The sequence below is a fragment of the Platichthys flesus genome, chromosome 6 (genome assembly GCF_949316205.1).
Source record: "Platichthys flesus chromosome 6, fPlaFle2.1, whole genome shotgun sequence".
Lineage (NCBI taxonomy): Eukaryota > Metazoa > Chordata > Actinopteri > Pleuronectiformes > Pleuronectidae > Platichthys > Platichthys flesus.
Window position 1 is genome coordinate 8,204,955 of NC_084950.1, and position 20,763 is coordinate 8,225,717.

At 43.2% G+C, this 20,763-nt stretch overlaps 1 protein-coding gene across 3 annotated transcripts in view; it reads right to left on the bottom strand.

The window, feature by feature from the left end:
• Positions 1–4,201: 4,201 nt before the first annotated feature.
• The window catches only part of trim44 (tripartite motif containing 44), a 43,923-nt gene continuing 27,361 nt past the window's right edge, over positions 4,202–20,763 (bottom strand). For all 3 annotated transcript variants that reach the window (XM_062389484.1, XM_062389483.1, XM_062389482.1), the window contains exon 6: positions 4,202–5,653. In XM_062389484.1, the coding sequence (XP_062245468.1) occupies positions 5,569–5,653 (85 nt within the window). In that variant the 3' untranslated portion in view covers positions 4,202–5,568. The remainder of the gene's footprint in view (positions 5,654–20,763) is intronic.

The window sequence follows — 20,763 nt, forward strand, 5'->3', positions numbered from 1 at the left end:
ACAGACCTGTGTCACAGACGCAATTAACAAGCTCCGGAGGAGCCTGGGCAGGCAGAGAGGGACAGACTGTGTACACAGCATGAATGATGAGAGGCATGAGGAGGGACGGGGAGGCTGGAAGAGATGGAGGGGAAAACAAGAGTGGATCGAATCAGGCTGCCGGGGCTTTGGTGAACGGTTAGTGTGGGTGGATGGAAAACTTTAGCGAAAGCAAACTTGTTTCAATCTTTTTTTGACACGCATTAAGACATATTTCTAACATTAAAAACTAATATCATGTGTTGCTATTACATTGTAGACACTTCGTCTTCTCTTCGATGTACCTCTGGGCAGAGATTTGGGAGCGTGAGCCAGCAAACGCTTTGCCGCCCACTTCTCTGCATTCTACATTCATCCCTGTTGTGAGGATGATTCATCATAGTTGTGACAGAGGGTGTATAATGTGTTAAAGCTCCTAAAAGCAACAGCAGTGAGTGTTATCGAGGCGGGATGTTCATTTTATTCAGAGGCACGTTCCAATGTCAGCTGCAGGGAAACAGAGCGCCACAGAATCTCTCTGCTGCATCAGGATCGGTCCAGGATCTCTATCTCCTTACATGTGACCAATTTTTTATCTCTCGTCCTTGTGAGTTGAATTGTGAACTCTAATCCTCATTGTTGACCCTGGCATGCCCTCATCTGCTGCTCTTTAGATCCTGGCGTCCCCTCAGTCTCTTCCCTTGCCTCTCTGCAGTTCCTTGGCTTGCCGGCGTAGGATGATCCGACATTAAATGATTGTGCAGAGGTTAGAGCAAAAGGAACTGAGATGTCTATGCTGACTCTGGGATGAAAGAGTGATGGAGGCTGTCGAGGGGAGAGATGGATTCTCTGGTCCCTCGTGTCTCCACTGAGTCGTTGTTCATGAGCTTGAGCTGCCAGGCAGTCTGTACCTGCCTCCTCTGACAGATGCCTCCTGTCAGTCAGTCTGGGCTGGTCTACAATCTGCATCACCACCTCCTCAGCCCGGATGAGATTATGGCCCCGTACACACCATAGGATTAAAATGTGGTTTTATGTGATCCGGTCAGAAGTGGACAGCTCAAAATGAAAGGTGTGAACACGCTCTGATCAATCTGATCACGCCAGACCACATTCTGCGGGGGTTTTCGAAGACTCTGTAAAAACAATGCACCTTGGTCTTTGTAAACAGAAATGATGTACGTGTTTATTTGCATGTACGGCAGGGAAGTGCTATCCGATCACGAGAAGCATTTGGGGCAACATGGTAAAACCAGGTGTGATGCTAACACTCAGAGCTGTCCACTTGTGATCAGATCCCACAAACCACTTTGTAATACCAGGTGAGTAGGTGCCTTTTACTTATGTATACATATTTAGTATTCTTTACCTTTAGCCCTTTGTTGAACAAGATAAATTAAATGAGTTAGCGGCTAGCTTAATTAAAACTCTAGCTTGGAGACAAGCTGTGAGTTGTTAAAATGCAAAGAACAAATTTAGAGCTGACATTCTTGAGTCAAAGAGAAATTAATTTTTGGTATGTGTGACTTTTTTTTAATCAAGCCAGCGCTATGAACAAGAGTTAGCATCTAGCTAAAGAAAAAGCAAGCTCGGCAAAAAGAGCTGCAAGTTTGTGACTGAAACACAAACAACAAATTCATTGAAGACGTCCTTGAGTCGTCTATTTGGTTGCGTGCAGCTTTTTCAATCATCTATTTGATATCCTTGGTTGGTGTTTTGAAGTCCAAGTGTTTTTCTCTGCCCTCATGCTAATTTTACCCACACTGCCATTTCCCATTTTTTTTATCCATAATGCATTGCAAACACATCACAAAGGCACATAACCACACCACAGAGGATAAAAGTGTTAAATTCAACCGCGATACAATCTCGAAGTCCTCACAAGGCAATGTGTGATAGTGTAAAAGTCATCTGTGGTTTCAGTTCAGTGAGATGTTGATCCCAACGCAAACAGAGGAAAATAGAAAAATCCGGGGCTATATCCCTTTATTTTGTGTGTGTGTGTATGTGTGTGTGTGTGTGTGTGTCTGAAGAGGCTAGAGGGAGAGCCGAATGAGAAAGTGTATTTACTGTGAGACAAGCAATACATTATTTTGAATGGTACAAGAACATGCAATCTATGGGTCTCTGCAGATAAAATGTCATTTTTCACAGGCTAATGCACAGCCTCACAAATTCTTTGAAGCAAACACATATAGACATACACATCCCTCACCCCCTTCCACCAACACACACACACACACATACACAGACACACACATACACACATATATAGTATATCTTAGGGAAATGTGTGGTTTTCTGAAGACAACATTTTGGTTTCTCTTGCAGCTCTTGAAGTCAAACAAACAGAATCATTAAGGCGTCTCATGGTGGGCTGCTGTGTGGTGGAGCCGTTCCATTACTGTGGAACCAGAGCCTCCGACTGTCTTTTAAACGATGGCAGAGAGAAACAGGCTCCATTAAAAGGCAGCAATCAAAGCTCCATCACCACTAGCAGGCGTGTCACGTAGCTAATTCAATCTCACAACCCATGGAGCAATTAATTCCCGTCAATACAACTGCACAAATAGTCTCTTTTTGCCGATCAGCCGGAGAGGAGGTCTTACAGCTGTGCTCGTGCTTGCTGGCGCATCCTTGTGACTCAGTGAAGTGAACCTGGGAGAACAGATGTAATTGGGTGTGGGGGAAAAAAACAGGGGGAACCTCGTGGTGCACCGGGCTAAATGAGATCAGACAATCTTTTCCCCTCCATTTCCTCCCTCGACAACCGGCGCACTGTCCCCTACCTCGGGTTTGTTATTATTTCTCTGATCTGTTTGGGCTCGCCGACAGATGACAGGATAATGATTATTCGCTGAAACCAGCCGCTCTCTCCGCACCGCAGCTGGGATCTGGCTATGCCCCTTCACAACTACACAATGTTGTTTCATTTCGTCCCTTCAAATACCGGCTTTGAAATCATTCTGATGGTACACAAGCATAATAGGAGGAAGGGGAAATGCTTGGAACTTGATTATGCTCTGGTGTACCGTGCAGGAACATTTGCGAGACTGCTCACAGCGTTAGTCTCACACCAACAGCCGGTGCCAGCGCTCTGAGCAAGAGTTAGCTGCTAACTAAAAGAGAAAGCCAGCTTGGTATTCAGAGTACGGACATCGTGGCAGAGCCAGCAAAGAAACTTACAAAGACATTGATGGAGGAAAGAAAGAAGAGGAGAATCGGACCGGGTTTTACTCGTAGGCTAATCTCAGATCCCATCCGCCATCGTCCGACTCAACCTTCCATTCCCTGTATACTGTTAACAGACTTTCTTTTATCACAGTCAAACATCTCTCCACATCAACACAGGTGAGCATGAATATCTTGTGGACACTTATATGACACCACACAAGTGTAAGTGTTTTTTTTACGTCTGAAGATAGTTCACTAATTTCTTCAATTGTTTTGCATTTGGCCGCAACACTGTTTACCCCTGAAACTCCAGAAGTGTTTTTAGGACTCAAACACTTCACCCACCACTTCCATCAGCACAGTGGTGGAGTAGATAATGACTGAATTTTTATTTCTGGGAGAACTTGCAGCCCCATTATTTCTGTAAAGTTACACATGCAGAGCCAGATGTGTTACTGCCCAGATGGCAATAACCAGCAGGCTAAATGAGTTTCTCTGAGTCAATAAATATCTCAACGTGTACAGAATGCGCATGCTGAGAAATCTCTCTCAGGTGTGAAGCCACAGAGAGGGAGAGGGAGAAAGAAAAATGAGCAGAGGTGAGACGAAGACTTTCTGATTGCGGCTGTGAGTTGATGAAAAGTGGGTTCTGGCTGGTCCGGTGCTGCAGGCGTGAATCAGGTCTGCATTTAAATGCATCTTTAGATAAGCAGAGACCCTGAGGAGTTCTCCTGCTCTGGACCCTTTGCTCCCACACCTCCTATTCCCAGTCCTATCTGGATGGTTTGCTGCTTTGAATCTTGATGAAAGTAGAAGAAGAAATCCTCCCCTTTCTGTGTTCCCCCTTTACACTCCCTCTCCATACATTGTCAAATGTCTTTTTCTGAAAAAAAAAGGGTTTTCTGATAATAGTGTCGAGGATGACTGATGGTTTTTGCTTTTGCAAGAGAGAAAATATGCAGGAATGAATTAATGTATACGTATGAATGTCATTTTCCTACACCAAATGTAAGAAACAGGCTGTTTATTTAGATCTCAGACAAAAATAGACAAATGAAAACAGGAGAGAGAAACATCAGACAGTCAGACTCCTGTCTGTCGTTACACTAGAATAAAGAATGATTTCAATAGGCTGTTGATTCACCAACATTTCCCCTGGGTCGGTCTATACAGCTCTCAGTGCATCTAAGTGCAGATCTACAGTAGTGAAGTCCTGTTGTTGTCAAATCCCTCTCGTGTCTGTCATTTTTCCAACCCAGATTAGATGAAACTACACCCAGTGGTTTGACGAGCGCCTCGAACGACACACACACCGAAGCCTTCTCTTCTCGACTCTAACCGATCCTGAAGTGGGCGTGGTCTCAATCTAACTGAGATTTTGAATATCAGGCAACAGAATCAATCACATTAAAACAAAATGCTGATACAGACAGATTCGCGGTGGTACATCAGGAGTGAAGGCTCCGGCCCCGGCGGGTCAAGGTAGGAAGTGTGTGTGTTTGTCTGGACGGCGATCCGTCATAAGCTGCAGATTGGCCCCAGAGTAATGGGCCTTTACATTATAGTGCACTGAAAGCTGATACTGTGAGAGTACAATTCGATTTTTACCTAACAAAGACTCAGCAACATTTACCAATCAATGTCTGGCAAAATGCAACCCCCCTCCTATGTTTCTGATAATACATCTGACAAGAACAAAAATAAATGGGCCCAAATATACGGGCATAAAGAATCCGCAGGCAACTGAAGGCAACTTGATGATGGAAAGCACCCGGGACAACATTGTAGAATAGACAACAAAAAAATACAGATAGATTTATATAAAATATTATCTTTGTGATTTAAGACATTGTGGCTTCTGAAAATAAAATCTCTTTTTAACGTGTGAGAGCATCCGCAGTTTTTGTCACAGCAACTGAATCAAAATGATACTGTGAATAAATGAAGAGTGAAGCGTTCCATGTCACAGAATTTCCTTTTTTTCCTGACATCTGTTTGGCTCAACAGACGCTCCGCTCGGCTGCCTACCCAGGCTGCCTCTCCGGCTCAGCCAGGCTCACCAGTAAAGCCTGGGATCTGGCTGGCTGTAGAAAATCGAGCGTGATGGTAATTGATTGCGCATAAGTTGTGCGCCTCAATTAAAGAAAGTTAGTAGCTAGTGGGGAATTAAAAAAGGTTTGAGAGTCATCCATATTTGTCACAGCAGCCTCCTTCAAGGTCAGGCCACTGCCAGCTGGCACCGGGGAGGGGTGGGGCGATGATGGGGAGACAGCTGACAGAGCGAGGGCCAAGGCTGACAGCTCGGCCGGCCTGACGGCTGGCTGAGGCAGACGCTGAAGGACAGGTGGATGCAGTGAACAGTCTGGAGTGCTGCTCTCAGGGGGCGTGGCCCATGGACGGTCCGGAATCATCGTCTTCAAAGTCCCGGGGATCGAGGGGGGCCGCCCTCGGCTCTGGGAACCTGGAAGAAGAGAAACATAACATAACCGTAACTAGAATGGCACAGTAGAGCAAATACCTCTATCAAGGCCCAACAGCAACAGGCCATTGAATCAAGCTGCAACACAGTTCACATATCGTACCAGTTTCCTAAATGTGTCTGGTTGTTTTCATTAAGATCTTATATAAAGGATTAAAAATGCCTTTTCTTGCAATGTTAAAGAAAAACATTTTCCTGGATCTGTACCAACACCTTCTCAAACTCTTACTGCCTCCTTCCACCACATTTTGTGTAAATCATTCCGGTTGTTCTGTGTAATCTCACTTAGAAACCAACACAAGGAAAAAACACAACTTCCTTGGTGGAGGCAAATGAATCTGATCACATCCCGTCCTGCAAATCTCTTCTTGTTTCACAAATTAACACAACCTCGCTACCCACACACATACGCCCACACACACGCCCTCCAGCATGAGCACATAACATGGTAATATAATAAACCTGTGTGAAATGTAATCAGTTTCAATCAGGCCACGTCTTAAGTAGAAATCATCCATTCTGTCGGTTTTATATTAGCAGTTCTGCGGTGACAGAGACAAAGCGAGAGCTAAACTGGAGGGACCTGTAGCAATCCGAGCCGGGGCTGATAGATTCATTTTCACTGGAGACAGTCTACACTAATCATATGCTCTAATTGGACAATGTCGCGAAGGTGATAGAGCACCGTTCCTCCAGGTGAAGCAACTCTCTACTGTGGCTCGTTTCTATCTACCCTCCATCTTTCTCATAACGATTCCCCCCCGAAATCTACACAACCACATCCCTTTTCAATTTTGACTTTTTTTTGTAAACACACAGTTGCTGTATCAAAATTATGTTTAATTTAATGAGAGTCAATGCATCTCCGGAGTAAGTGCCATCATTTCATTATTCACAAGTCTCTTCCCTTCCTCTGACCTTGGGCGGCTCGTTAGCATTTATAATATGAATTTATTGTCATTTATCTAAGAAAACAAAAAAGATATTATTCAATTTGTATTGTTCGTGTCTGACTGTTTTATAGATCACCTGAGGTTTCTGGTGTTAAACTGATATCTCAGAAACTTTTAGTTCAGGGTTACGTTTGATGAAATTAATAGTTCAGCCTGTGAGCAGCAACAACATCTGACCAAGGCTTTGTTTACTGGTTATACATTTGACAAGAAAGTGCTTCATGCCAACCATTTAAGAACATAACAGACACTTTTTATGTCTAATTTAATGGAGAAGCACAAAGAGCTGTTACAAAACAGAGACAGATGTGAATGGAGAGCTTCCATGAGCAGTAAGAGGAGAAAATAAGTAGTTAGCAATGATAATAAAAAGTCTGTTCTTCAGGAGGTTTTCTAAACTTCAAACAAAATTCTTATAAAGGCAAAACTCCGTCAGGCTTAATGCTAACATATCTTAGTTTAGGTGGGTACCTCATGTGCACCACATATAAATCCTCATCGGTCATTAGGATACATCCTATGGGGATAATGAATGTCACCACAGTATAAAATCTCAACCATCAAATAGTTGAGACAAAAATATCTGATATAGCTAAAAAAAATAGAAGAATAACAGAAAATTCCAGCATCATAAGTCTTAACAGGTTGGTTGTCCATTTCAAATGAAACTTCTGTTATAGAGAATAAACTTGGAGACTTTTAAAACAGATGTATACAAACTATACAGCAGAACAGACCATGTTGTATTATACATTAAGTGGTTGAATGTGGTTAACTAAGATAAGGATCACCATATGCAAGAAAATGCAGACAATTATTCCAGGGTAAAATAATTTGTAGCTTATAATAGAGTTAAACTCTAGCCTGCTGATGGTGTGTGTGTTATCTGATGGTGATTATCTGTATGGATGCGTGTGCATTTGTGTGCGTGTGTGTGTGTGTGATTCCATCTCCTATCTCTCTGTGAAATACACATTTCCATCCATTTCTGCCTCTCGGATGCTTCTCCCGCTCACTCGCTTTGATAGTGTTCCACCTCCAACATCTCAGCTTTTCTGCCACATGCAGCACAATCTCTACACGCTGGTTGATACACAGCGATACTTCTCTCTCCCGGAGCATTTCTGTCTGACATACTTCTGGTGGCAGAAACAAAGAGCTGCTTCCTCCTCCTGCACCTCCTCAAGGAGCACATCAGCACAACAGGAACACACATCGGGGGCATCTCATCAAAGAGCTATCGCAAATGTGTGCACGCGTCACTGCATGCTACAGCACTTGTGTACACCTAGGAGCCGAGACTTTTGAGCCTCTCGACTCCATAATGCTAAGAGGTCAAGCTATAAACAACCGTTTCAGGATTTACTAAAGCAGCGACAACAGAAACACACAAATGAACACAACTTGGCATCAAGTAGCAACTCACTGACTGCCCAAAGAAATGACAATGTTGGACGGAGTGTACACTAACACACACACACACACACACACACACACACACACACACACACACACACACACACACACACACACACACACACACACACACACACACACACACACACACACACACACACACACACACACACACACACACACACACACACACACACACACACACACACGTACAATTTCCCTTAAGTAAACATCCGAGACATTAATTATTCAGAAGTGTTGTTCTCATTCAAGTTCTTGGCTAAAGTTACCACCTGCCCTTTCATCCGCCACACACATTTTAAGAAGCAATCAAACCGTCTACAGCGGCACACACACACACGCACACAAGTCTGCATCGAGTCAAAGGCCCCGACGTTCACACGCTTCCCTCCCGTCTGAGACTGAGGGGTTCAGAGGTAAAAAAAAAAAAACGTATTTGTGTAAGGCAATTTCACCTTGCATCTCCAGTCAACCTAAACAGTCACCCTGGTGTTCGTCAAAAAGAAGACGAAGAAGAAGAAGGAAAAAAAAAAGAAGATAATACAAATATATTCATATGGCACAAAGCGAGGCCTCTACAATAGCAAATGAACTATTTATATTCAGATAGTCCTTGCTAAGCCTTAGGACACATGTATTAACTTATTTATTCCACCCGCAGGAAAAAAGGCCATTACGTGCGAGAGAGCGAGAGAGAGAGAGAGAATGTCAGCGAATGGAGTGGGTGGCAGAGCGCAGAGACAGAGTGGAGCTTCAAAATGCAACCGAATGTCAGTGGGTGGGTGATAAATATCCCTCCCAGTTAAAGCCCTTGCTTTGTTCCCTTTTTCAGACTGTTCACCTTCCCTGGCCTAAGTAAAAGATCACTTTGCTGCATGTGTGTGTGTTCCGAAACACGACTGGGTTCCTTCCGCCCATGACTTATTCATAAGCTTTAATGCAGTCGATGTATTATTGATCAGGACTGATCATTGCCTCCTCCCCTTGCTGTGACCACGGTCTGCAGACAGGGATGAGCTGAGGGCTGGAGGCTCCCTGCTGAAGAGATCGCTGTCTGAGTTTCAGTGGAAAATACTGGCAGAGCTCACTGGTGATGGATAGGCAACAGTCAGTGTTGAGATTTGGAATATTGTGTTTGTGAGAGGCAGGAAGCAGGCTAGATAACAGAGTAGAACAAAGCTAATCTTATTAACTTCTCTTCTCCGAGCGAGACAAAAAACTTTCTCCAATAACCCTAAAATGAACCCATCACTCAACGGAGAAAACCTCTGGCTCCCCTCGAGGAAAAGGAAGTGACAGATCGTGCACGTCGCCTGCCTCGACTTTGACTTTTGTCTCTCTGGTTCTATTCTTGTTTTGGCCTCGACCCCCCGGAGCTCTACAGGAGACGGAGGAGGGAGGCGTCCACGCCCTGATTAAGTTTGAATTCCCTGCTCTTGGCAGGGAAGCTGTAGGGCTCCTAAGTCATCATCTGGAAACACTCGCATCACGCTGTGGCAGCCTTGCAAAGCTTGATCCAGCCTCATTGCCATATGAATAATCATACTGCTGCGGCTCGGTTCTGCTGGATGGGTTTGTGATGTGTGTGTCAAAAGATGAGGAGGGAAAGGAAGGAGCTAAAGCAAACTGGAGGCTACTGATAGGGGGGTGTGAGGTTCTTATTGATTAAACTAACAGGTTGAATGAGAATAAGGCTGTGTACACAACATTGGTGGTAAGACAATTACTCCTCAGTTTGCATTTGGCTGATGCCATGTAAGTGTGCTCCATCACATAAGATGGCAGGGCCCATTTCTCAAGCCCCGGGGGCCTATGAGGTTTGGTCTAATGAGAGAGGATCCTTAATGGTTATTGATAGACCCTTACTCTTACCCTCAGTCCCCCGGTGAAGCAGTGCACTCTGCCACTACTTAATGAAGTAAAACTTGTCACCTCTGCAGGATGATTTAACACTGCAAACAGCTCCACGACAGGAGAGGACTGCGATATGGAAAAAATAGATCAAATAACGGAGTGAGAGGAGGAAAGAAATGAGTGCAGAGTCTTAATGACGCGAAGAAGGGAGAGTGATCGAAAAAAAAGCTGGTATTGATTTGTAGAATACAATCCAATTATAAAAGAAGAGAAAAGTCAAAGTGTAGGTTACTATTAATGATCTGTAGAATCTAATTGGCCATTGTCCTGGAAAGGTTTACATCTGTCGCTTTCTCTCTCCCTCTCTCCCTCTCTCTCTCCCTCTCTCGCCTGCCAACCTCCTTCCTTCTCTCTATGGATTTATGTTCTTTCTTTTCATCTGAGAGCCCCGTCTAAGGATGTGTAATTTAGAAATAGCCCCTGCACACACCTTTCATTAAGAGCACCCCTGTGATCTTCCCCGCACTTTGCACGGTGATGATCCTGCCAGCTACAGTTTGAGATATGGATGTGTCCTAATGAGGAGGAACGTGAAGGGGAAAAAACAAGGGGGGCAAACGAGTGAGTCAAAGAAGTGGAGGACGATTTGCGAAAAAGGAAAAGACGATTTATGTTATTTTGAGGAAGGTGAAGAAAAGGAGACCAAAGGAAGGAAAGTCACAGCGTGGGCAGGAAGTGACATCATCTTGATTGGGGATAGTTGTGGAGGCTAAGACACAATGGAAAGATGGTGTGTGAGACTAATTCATCGTTCAGGAGTTCTTACTGAAACAGGTTCCGGGTTTGACTACTGACCAGGCTGCTTGGACCTTGATCAGATATGATGTTTATTTTCTCAGGTCATGTCTGTAAACTGCTGTTAACAATCTCTTTGGGTTGTCCCGATAACCCAAAAATATTAGGAGCGACCATTTTCTGCAGGTCATTCCTCTACATTCCCGGTTTGCCTTTCCTGTATAAGTCCAACAAAGACATAAATAAAATATAGTTCAAAACCTTAAAAATAATTTTATGCCACAATTTACCAGTTTCATTTGTGATTTTATGCATTTGCACAGACAATGAAGAGTTAAAATAAACTCAGTGGGCTGATGATTACTTTGGCAATTGATACAAGAAAATAGTCAGTTTTATTCCTCCAGGCACAACATTTTAAACCGCTGCTTATTCTGTCCTGTCCGACCTTGCTAAATCGGAGTGTTTTCCTTTGAATAGTTTAAAACTTGTTTGAATCTAATCTTCAAGACAGGCCTTCAGGTGTTCGTACTGGAGTCCGTACAGTGGGTTTTGATGTACAAGTGTTTTGAGGTAGCCCAGGTGTTTGTGCTACAAGTTTACCCTGGACAAGCCTGTTCAGAATTTATCTCAGCTTTCACAGTTGAATTGGATGACACACTTATCCTAAGCCCCCCCCCGTGCAAAGTCTCCATTGTATTTGACCGTACTGGTTTTTATTGTCTTCATTGACCATCACTTCCTGTGTTATCTGCATGATGTAGAATCCCCATACAAAAGGTGTTTGTAGATAATCATGTATTACCTTGCATGCTAGCAGAGGTGTATGAATAGAATACAGTCGTTGCCCCCCTGTGTGTGTATGAACACCTGACCAGATTTCCACCAAGCATGGTGGGAGCAATACTTTGGAGGGTATCTCTAGAAAGTTTAACTTCCGGAGCTGATTGGACAGAAATCAAAGGTCAAGGTCAATATCTCCTCAAATAATTAGAGAATCTAAAATTAATCAGAGAATTATTACCCACGATATGATATTGCATAAGTTACATCATGAATAAGTAACAAACCTATGTCGCATGGTGTAGTAATGCATTAACATTCATTCTTCACCATATGGATAAAGTCCATCACCATGACCTCGTAAATTACTGCTATATAAAGTGTGCCCAAAGGATATGCATCGCCCTTCCACTGATTTTCATTTCAGCTTTGTAATGTAACACAGATTAGAGATGTCCTCTGCTAACAACTGCATTTAAGCATCCATACTGTAATCTTGTCTTATTAAGAAACCGTTCTGCTCAGGCAGCTGCTCAGAGTTTACCGGCCTTAAAGAGAGAAAGGGACTCTGTCGTGACTCTACCGATGCTTCACCGGTTCCCTGTTATTTATAGAAGTGAATTATTAAAAAATACAAGTGATTACTTTCACAGCGTCCGCTCCATGCTACATCACAGACCTTTTTACAGCAAATGACTTGCACAGATTGTGATCATCAGATGAAGCCTGTCTGTTGTTTTCAAAGTAAACTGAAGACTAAAGGTAACAGTGATCTGCGCTTCAGAATAAAGAACCGGAGGAGATCAGGTTGGAGAGTTCAGTCAAATCTTTAGTCACCTTTTCATGCTTGATTAAATTGTTTCGTGACGCCTTTTTCCTCAATTCGTCCTCTTTAACAATTCATCTCATGAGCAGATGTTTCTTTTAACCTGTGGACATCTTCGTTTATTTTTATTCCTTTAATCTATTTGTATCTCCAGACAACTGTATAAAACCCAATGTTGCTCCTGCCACAGAGTTTCTGCTCTGCCCTGGCAGAAACTGTCATCCTCAGCGAGTGTGACAGTTGTTGAGGAGCGAGGACTCTACTTTATTAGGATTCTGTGGTGAGAGGCTGCTGTGTGGGCGCAGGTGCTGACAGCTGTGCAGGTGCTGGGCTGTTCGGTGGAACATGGACTCAAAGGAATCCGAATGTTATTCACGTCTGATTAACTGACGCGGTTCGACTTGATGATGTGACAGTCAGCAACATGAAATGTGACGTTAATAGGTAACGTGGTAGGAGGCTATATGCAGGACTCTGTCTGACCAACACAGCTGATATTGTATTTGTTTGCCATAGAGAATGCACTGGTTTGCCCCATTTTATATCTATCCACCATTAGAAGTAGCCTGGGGTTCACATACAGCACCAAAAAGTCCAGATGGCTGTCCAGAAATGTATCTCCTTAAGCCTAAACTGCATCCATGTCTGATGTTCTCTAATGCAGTCATACACATATACACAAACTATTCACACCACTCACATTTAAAACCCTGATACTAATGATACGCCTCGGGACAAAGAAAACAACCACGACACGGCTGATCCTCCATGAGATGGAAGAAAAATCTACACGGTGTCAAAGCATCCCTGGGCATGTTAATGATGAATCTGTAAAAGCTCCTCATAGCCCACGACTGAACCCACGTTGAGCCACAGTTGCAGAATTATTGCCTTTGTTTACACAGATAGTGATTTATTGGTCTGTGGAGCTTTTTCTCTCAAGGACATTTAACCGTCTGTGCTCGTGATATCCAAACTGACCACCGCACACACTGTAAGTAAATAGTTACAGATTAATATCTGAATGACAGCGTGATCAAGGCAAATGAGATTTTTGCAATTATATTTAGTTTTTGGGATGAAACTCAGTAGATATCAACAGAGGTAGGATTTGTGCTAAATGTATTATTGACTGGAATTAGTGGAGGAGAGTGAAACAAACTGCCTGAGTCAAGAGACAGCTTTCCATCTTCCTCTATGATACAAACTCTGAGCTGACTGAAGAATGACTACAAACAGTAACCGTTAGCTTCAGACTCACTGGTCTATTCATACTGTACACTGGCGCTGTCTTCCCAGTGGAAAACAATGCCGCACCCTGTGGTGTTTTCCGTGCTGCTCCAAAGACTTAATCAGTTCATGGAGGAAGCGGAGAGACAAGGCACAACAACAGGCGATGATGCATCATGGTATGGGGGACAGGGAGCTGGGGGCTTTAATATGACCCTTTGTGAGCAGCGCGGCTTATTCATCAGAGCAAATCGGGAGCGGCTAGGATAAATCCATCTTATCATCCACCAGATGTATCGCCTCAAGTTTCCTTCCATTCAAACTCATGTTCATGCATGCCATTATTTTTTAAATGTACATGGGGAAGTGCGGGTGCTTACCCCTGCAGTCAACTCAGTGCGTGTTGCAAGTATTATGCTGGAAATGCCTCCTCCTGCATGCAGACTGTGCACAGCGAGGCGGAAAGGTCGGTGATGCGGAAACAAATAGTGTGCCGATGCTCCTCCAATCAGAATAATCACACAGGTTTGTTCGTGCTGCGGCCGCGGCGAGGAGTTGGATGAACTAATTTCCCCGACGCAGGTACCCGCTGTTAATCATACAGGGGAATTAATGCGCAGCAATTCAGATAAGAGCATTAGACCAGTATAAAGACTCAATCTTACATTGGCTCATTTAGTGATTCTACAATGTCTGTGGCCATGAGGGCAATTGAGGATTTAATTGAGGAGAACTGCAGCAATCCCATTTGATGCATGCCGTCCACAAAAGTATAACAGCTCATTAATGCAAGTGTGAAATTCAAACTGACCTGAACATGAAGATATAAGCTTCCCTGTTGTCACATGATTCATGTATATGACTGTATGTGGACCACCATCATGCTTCCTTTGCCCTGCAGGCACAGGACTGACTGTGCTTTCCAATTTTCCACAGCTACTCCTCTTGGTCACAAATTGAATGGCGATGAATGGCGCAAACAAGATTCCGTATAGAAAAGCAAGGAGGAGATAATGAGATTGCCTTAATGGTTCCCCACTGTATAACAAAGAGAGGTGAGGGGGTACAGACGTGTTGGATGTAGTAACAAGAGGTTTGATCTTCAGGAGTTTTCTTGTCTGCTGCTATTTATTTGACACACTTACAAATATAGTAAAACTCAGATCCATAAAGGAACCCGGGGGATGTTTATGAAAGAGGATAAACGGCTCCCTGTAAATGCTGCTGTGTTCAACGGTGTCTCACTGTGGAGGAAACCTATAACCCCGGAGTGGTGCTGCTCAAAATCTAACAACCTGAGATCAGTTTACAGAGCACAGCAGAGGTAACAGGCCATCTGTTAATAGCTCTGAATATAGTGTATAAGAGTCAGCAGGGTTCCACAAATATGCTAAAAGCCATACCGATGTTTCAATAACTGAAATCAACCTCAACAATAAAAGGGAACTATTAACAGAGAAAGACAACATCTCTGCTCCTGGCAAACGATAAAATAATTAGTTTACGGCTCATCTAAAAACTGAGTGATAAAGCTGTGATTCAGGAGGGAGAGTGGGTCGAACCAGAAGTTCGCTGGTTTGATGCCTATACATCAAAAAAGCACCTTTTAACAGGCAACTACAGTCTACCTGCCAAAGTGTCCTTTCAACACCTCAATGGTTTATCATGATAGCATTGATAATAATGAGTGTTACTTTTATTTAGGAATTTTATCATGTCATGTCAAATTCGAAAATTCAAAAAATTTAGTTTTTTAAACCATGTTTACAAAATAACTCTACTGATTGAATCTTCTACTGAGGGATTCACTTTACAGACAGTACTCCTCTCTTGTGTCGAGATGTTATCTGATCGAAGCCCATAACTAGCTCTGTCAGAGTAGTTATCTAAGGACAGTAATAATAGGCAGAGTGAACTCGTATATATCTCCAGCCAGGTTGAGTTTGCTGCATTGCACAGGTGCCAGGTCTGATATCTGATTTGGAAAGACTTTTTTCTTTTAAAGAGGCAAACTGTGTCTTTGGTTTAAATTGAAATTTCTGTCGTAAATAAAACTCCTTTGAAGTTTTAATCTAAAGCTCAGAGTGAGGAAAGGACACATTGGAGAGATAAAGCTTTATCTGTCCTTCACAAAGCACAAAGCATCAGCAAGCAGGTAGAGAATAGTGAGCAGCCACGCCGACCCTCAGTCTCCCTTTTATTTAAGATTCTTCTTAAATTCTTCTTTTCTTATCCCTTTTCCTGCATCTTCTTTCTTCAACCTGCTCTTTGCTTACTTTTCTTTCCCTCTCTCCCTTCGTTCGCCCACGTCTCCTGTCTGTCCTTCTCTGCCCTTTTGTCGTCTCCAACGACACCATCGATTCAGGGTTGCTGAAGGGAGTCCTTCCTCGCCTGATCTGCACAGTCTGTCATGTGACCAGTGAGCTGGCTCTGCCCCATGGCCAGACAGCCATTATGAAGATTGACTGGTCACAGCAGAACCCACACACTTGGCAGGCTGGCAGAGCTGCCCCCTGTTGCCTCTTTCAAACAACTCCCTTCTCTAACAGCAGAACGCCGGCGCCATGTTGAATAAGTGCAGCGCCCAGGTGCCCCGACGGGCTGTCTCAGGATCTGAATGGCTCTGGAGACATTTTAAAATTAAAAGCCTTTTTACAGCACACTTGGCAGAGTGATATTGACTCCCCCTCTGTCTGTACTCTCCTCATCAGAGATGGAGGGATGTCAGATCCACGTATGGCCGTTGGGAGAAGGTGGAACAGAGGAAAAAGAGAGAGGAAAGAGTGTGTTGCTGAGACAGAGTTGGAGAACAGACCGGCCATTAGGCAGAGCCTTCTGTCACATGAAAACTCCCCCTCCCTTGAATCCAAGCCCTGTCATCCAAGCCTTCAGTGTGAAGGACGCCAGGACAGGCAGCACAGAGAACCAGGGCTCCAGACTGTCACAACTCTCATCTCGACTGATACAAATCTCATATGCCTCGTCTATCGCTCGCTGCTTCTTCTTCTTCCTCTGCAAAATGTTCAACTCACTGTGGGAAGAAGGACAATCCTCAGGGTGCAATAAAGATCTTCCTGTTGCAGCAAAATAGATGAACATTTATGATTTCTATACCAAGGGGAAAGTACAAATGCAAATTGTGCACTTAAATGCAAAGTATGAGACTCCGCAGACAGCGCTGGACAAACTGAAACTACTTTAGGCTATATTAGTCTGAAGTGAAATTAGTTGTGTTCTTGCAGAAGCAGCATGGTAAGAAGTAACATTGCAACACAGTGAAACACAGTCATGGGGCTTGACAGCTCTACGGTGCTTTGACTTATAAAGTTTTATGTGTACTAATGGATCCTTTAAAGCAGCAGACATAAAAGCCTGCCAAGCCTCTATCAGACATTTCATCATCAGGAAAGTGGAAGCCATTTCATTGTTGGGGTTTTTTTTGCCCGAAAAATCGAGAGGCATGTCTATCCTTTGGAAATGGATTTTATCTGCAACCACAAGTGAATACAACATTTCTAATTAAAACATGCAAATATGTCTCTGTATGTGAACAAAATTCACAAAGATCATAAAAAGATAGAGATAGTTAACAGTTTAGTGGGAAAATCTCTGGTTCAAAGGCAGGACTCAGACACAAACTGAGAAAAAGCAATTAATTTTCCATCCCATCCCTCCCTTCACACACACCGACGCTGGATTAAGGTGATTTTGCAAAGTGCATGCTAAGTCTCCCATTAAAATCCTGGGGTAGTTAAATCCCGACCATCTCCTCATTCCTCTCTAGCCGATACTATAAATCTACACGGTGACAGGGCTCGTCGTGGAGCAGCTGAATTAAACATGCCAACATTCGGGCTCACCTCCCCTTCCCTCACTTTTAGAATAACTGAGCAGGGGGACGGACTGCGGACCGGGGGGAAGAGGGAGAGTGTCATGACAACTGCCCCACTGAGTCGTCACACATGTGCTGTGACGCTGTTGCTATATCCAGCTGTGGAAGCGAGATGTTCTGAAAGCTGTGTTCGTGCTGGAGCCGTTTCTGGGTTGACAGTTCATACCTACGGCCACAGGTTTGATAAGACACTGATTTATTGCCCCTTGGTTCAGCCTGCCACTATCATCCTCCTACATCTCCACTGAGCCAAAATCAGACCTGTAATTCCACCTAAGGGTGACACACCGTGATACGTGTGTGTGTGTGTGTGTGTGTGTGTGGGCATGTTGGACATAGAGGCGGCTTCTTTGTTGTTTATCTTAATTATCTGAACCGCGCAATTGCGTGTTAGTTTGTGTGTGTGGGACTGTTTGTCATGTTTATCAGTGGGTTTAGAATGAATAATGAATGTTTACACACTGTGTGACATTTTTTCAGCACTTTTACTTGTGTGTGCTGTGGCATTGCATGCGTGATATGGGTGCAGGGGCAAATCTGTGCAGATCAAATATGACATCTGCCTTGTGGATATATCACAGGGAGAGGAGATGTGTGGATGTGTGTGTGAGTGTGAGTGTGAGTGTGAGAGTGAGAGAGAGAGAGAGCGACAGAGCGAGCGAGAGAGACAGAGAAAAATAACATGTGAGAGAGAATATGTGCAGATTTTCCAGAGAACCTATTTTCCTGTAAATGATATCATACCAGGACAAGTTACATGACAGCTGAGTGGCTGTGTTCGAAATCACCCACTCTTTCACTAATCCCTACTTCACCATATTATTGAGCTCATTGAAAAAGATTTGTTGCAGTTAAACAATAATGCGGCCGATGGAAATCTCACATTTAAATGTTTATTTTAAAGTTTGTATTAATACTTTTAGGTTAAAAAAACATGTTTAATGATGATTTTTAATAGAGAAATAAACTTGTGGCAAACGATGAGTGCACTATATGGGGGATAAAATATCACTAAACATTGGGTAAGCACTAGAGATGGCAAACTTGCAATATAGTGGACAATATAGTGAGCCATCAGACCAATTAGCAACTGGCTGATTGATAGGCGCTAATTTCCTGAGGTTTTGATCTAGTTAACAACACTTTTTTTTACACTAAATTCTGCGTACCTGAGGCGTAGCTCTAAGGATAGCAATGCTAATCTGTTGCTACGTTCACTTTAGTCCACAAAAGCTGGTATCACACCCCCAATAATGGGGACATTATTTTGCACAGACATTCATTATCTCCAAAGGATAAACTATAAGGGAGCTAATTTGCTTCTCATTCACTTTAAGTGAGGTGGCATGTGCATTGGCAAACTGCATTGTTGCATTGTTGGCGATTTCTCCCTATTGAGGTTAAAAATAAAATGTCTTACCCATCAGTCTCAACTGCAAATAGCTAATAATTAGCCAATGTGGACATGCTAACAGGCTGAATTAAAATGGTGGCCATTAAAAGTATCAGAATGATAGCTTTGTTTCTCTCCTAAATTGCATGGATGCAGAAATACACACCAGAACGACACTACACACACTGCCACTTTAAGTATCTGGGCTCAGAGGGGAGGAAGTGAGCTGTAATCAACACATTTGGATTCATCATTTCTCCCACCAATTCCTTGCAGTATTTCTCCGAACAGAAGACAAAAACCACAGAGGGTTTTTTGACAATGTGATTATGAGATCGGACAGCTGGAGAAATATGTGTGGGTAATTTAATGAGCAGGTGCAGGGAAGAAAGTACAAATTACAAGATAGGTTCGGGGAAAAAAGGAATGCGGCACTAGCTGTTCAGTATTCATAAATAATGAAGTAGATAATGACACGTCAACACCGTTTATTTAATTTACTGCCGCAGATGGTGAAGGAGCGGAAGTAGAGGATTGTTTCTCTGTCTCAGTGACTCAGGATGATGTTGAACACTGAGCTACATGTCAGATAGCATAAGGTTATCACGGAGGGAATATCAGGGAGGAAGCAGATATAAAAATATGGACCACTGACTGGAAGAGACCAAATGCTCCTTCCAAGAAGCTTAGTGAAGTTAACCATCAGAAACTAACCTATTGTTGCTGTCTAGTGCTCTGGAGCTTTCTGAAATATTATTTGCCACGCTCTCTGCTCTCTTTCATGTTTTCACCCTTTTTCCATCTGTATTACCAATTTGCCCAGAGAGCTTTCTGTAGTTTCCACATCTTCAACCTTCCTTGTTTTCCTCTTTTCTCTTCAGCAGTTAACCCACATCATCCATGTTGGAGGGGGATAATATCTCTACAGCCTAGATACATCCTTCTAGCCTGGTTACATTTTCAAAATACATAAAGAATCCACTACTGAATATGAACCATTTTGTTCCCTGCATGTTTTTATAATAAGGAAGCTTAAAATTGCGATAACACAAAAAAAGTCATTGATTTTGATCTTGCACAAAGTCCCTCTTTATAAGAGCAGCAGCCTGATATGTAGAATATGAATTGCAAAGGTTCTCAACCCATTACTGTAAGGTCTAGTCTTTTTTTATACTTCGAGGCACAGTTCAACAAATATGAATATTTAAAGACTCCTGTGGTGCTCCTTGTTAAATTGTTAAATCTCTCTTTTCCAATGCCAGTGGAGCAAACTCGACAATCGAGTCGTTTCTCGAGGTATAACGTCCCCATGCTGATATCTGACAAACAAAGAAACCTTCAGCACAAATGCATGAAAACACACACAAACGAACACACTGAATTAAATGTGCGTGTACAGATACACCTTCGCACAGCAGCATGAAGCCAAGGGAAGGTACAGTATATGGGAGAGAGCTGTATTTTACACACATGAATTAACAATCCATTATGCATGGGCACTATGGGCTCTGAGCAGCAACACAAACATAGTCCTAACCTGATTCTGCCGCCGCACTATAGCCATGAATGCATCACAGGCACTTAACGCCGGCTCCCTGCATCCTGGGATCACAGACAACACACACAGCACTTGGCACAGCCCTCGAATCCCTCTACACGGCAGATCAATACTGGAAGCACTCTTAAGGCTCTGTTCAAAGCTCTATACAGTCTTTACCTGGCCTGCATCGGCATGTGGTGTAGGAGAGTAACCCCTTAAAAATTCCTGAAGCAGAACCAATTCAACTCGGCTGCAATTCAAAACCTCAAACACAAAAGATGGAGTTTCTGTTTGAACGCATACATTTCTGTTTCGCAAATACATTGCTACCTGTTTGGTACTCTTTTTTAACATTTTGCCAGGCGACACAGTTCTGATTCATTCATCGC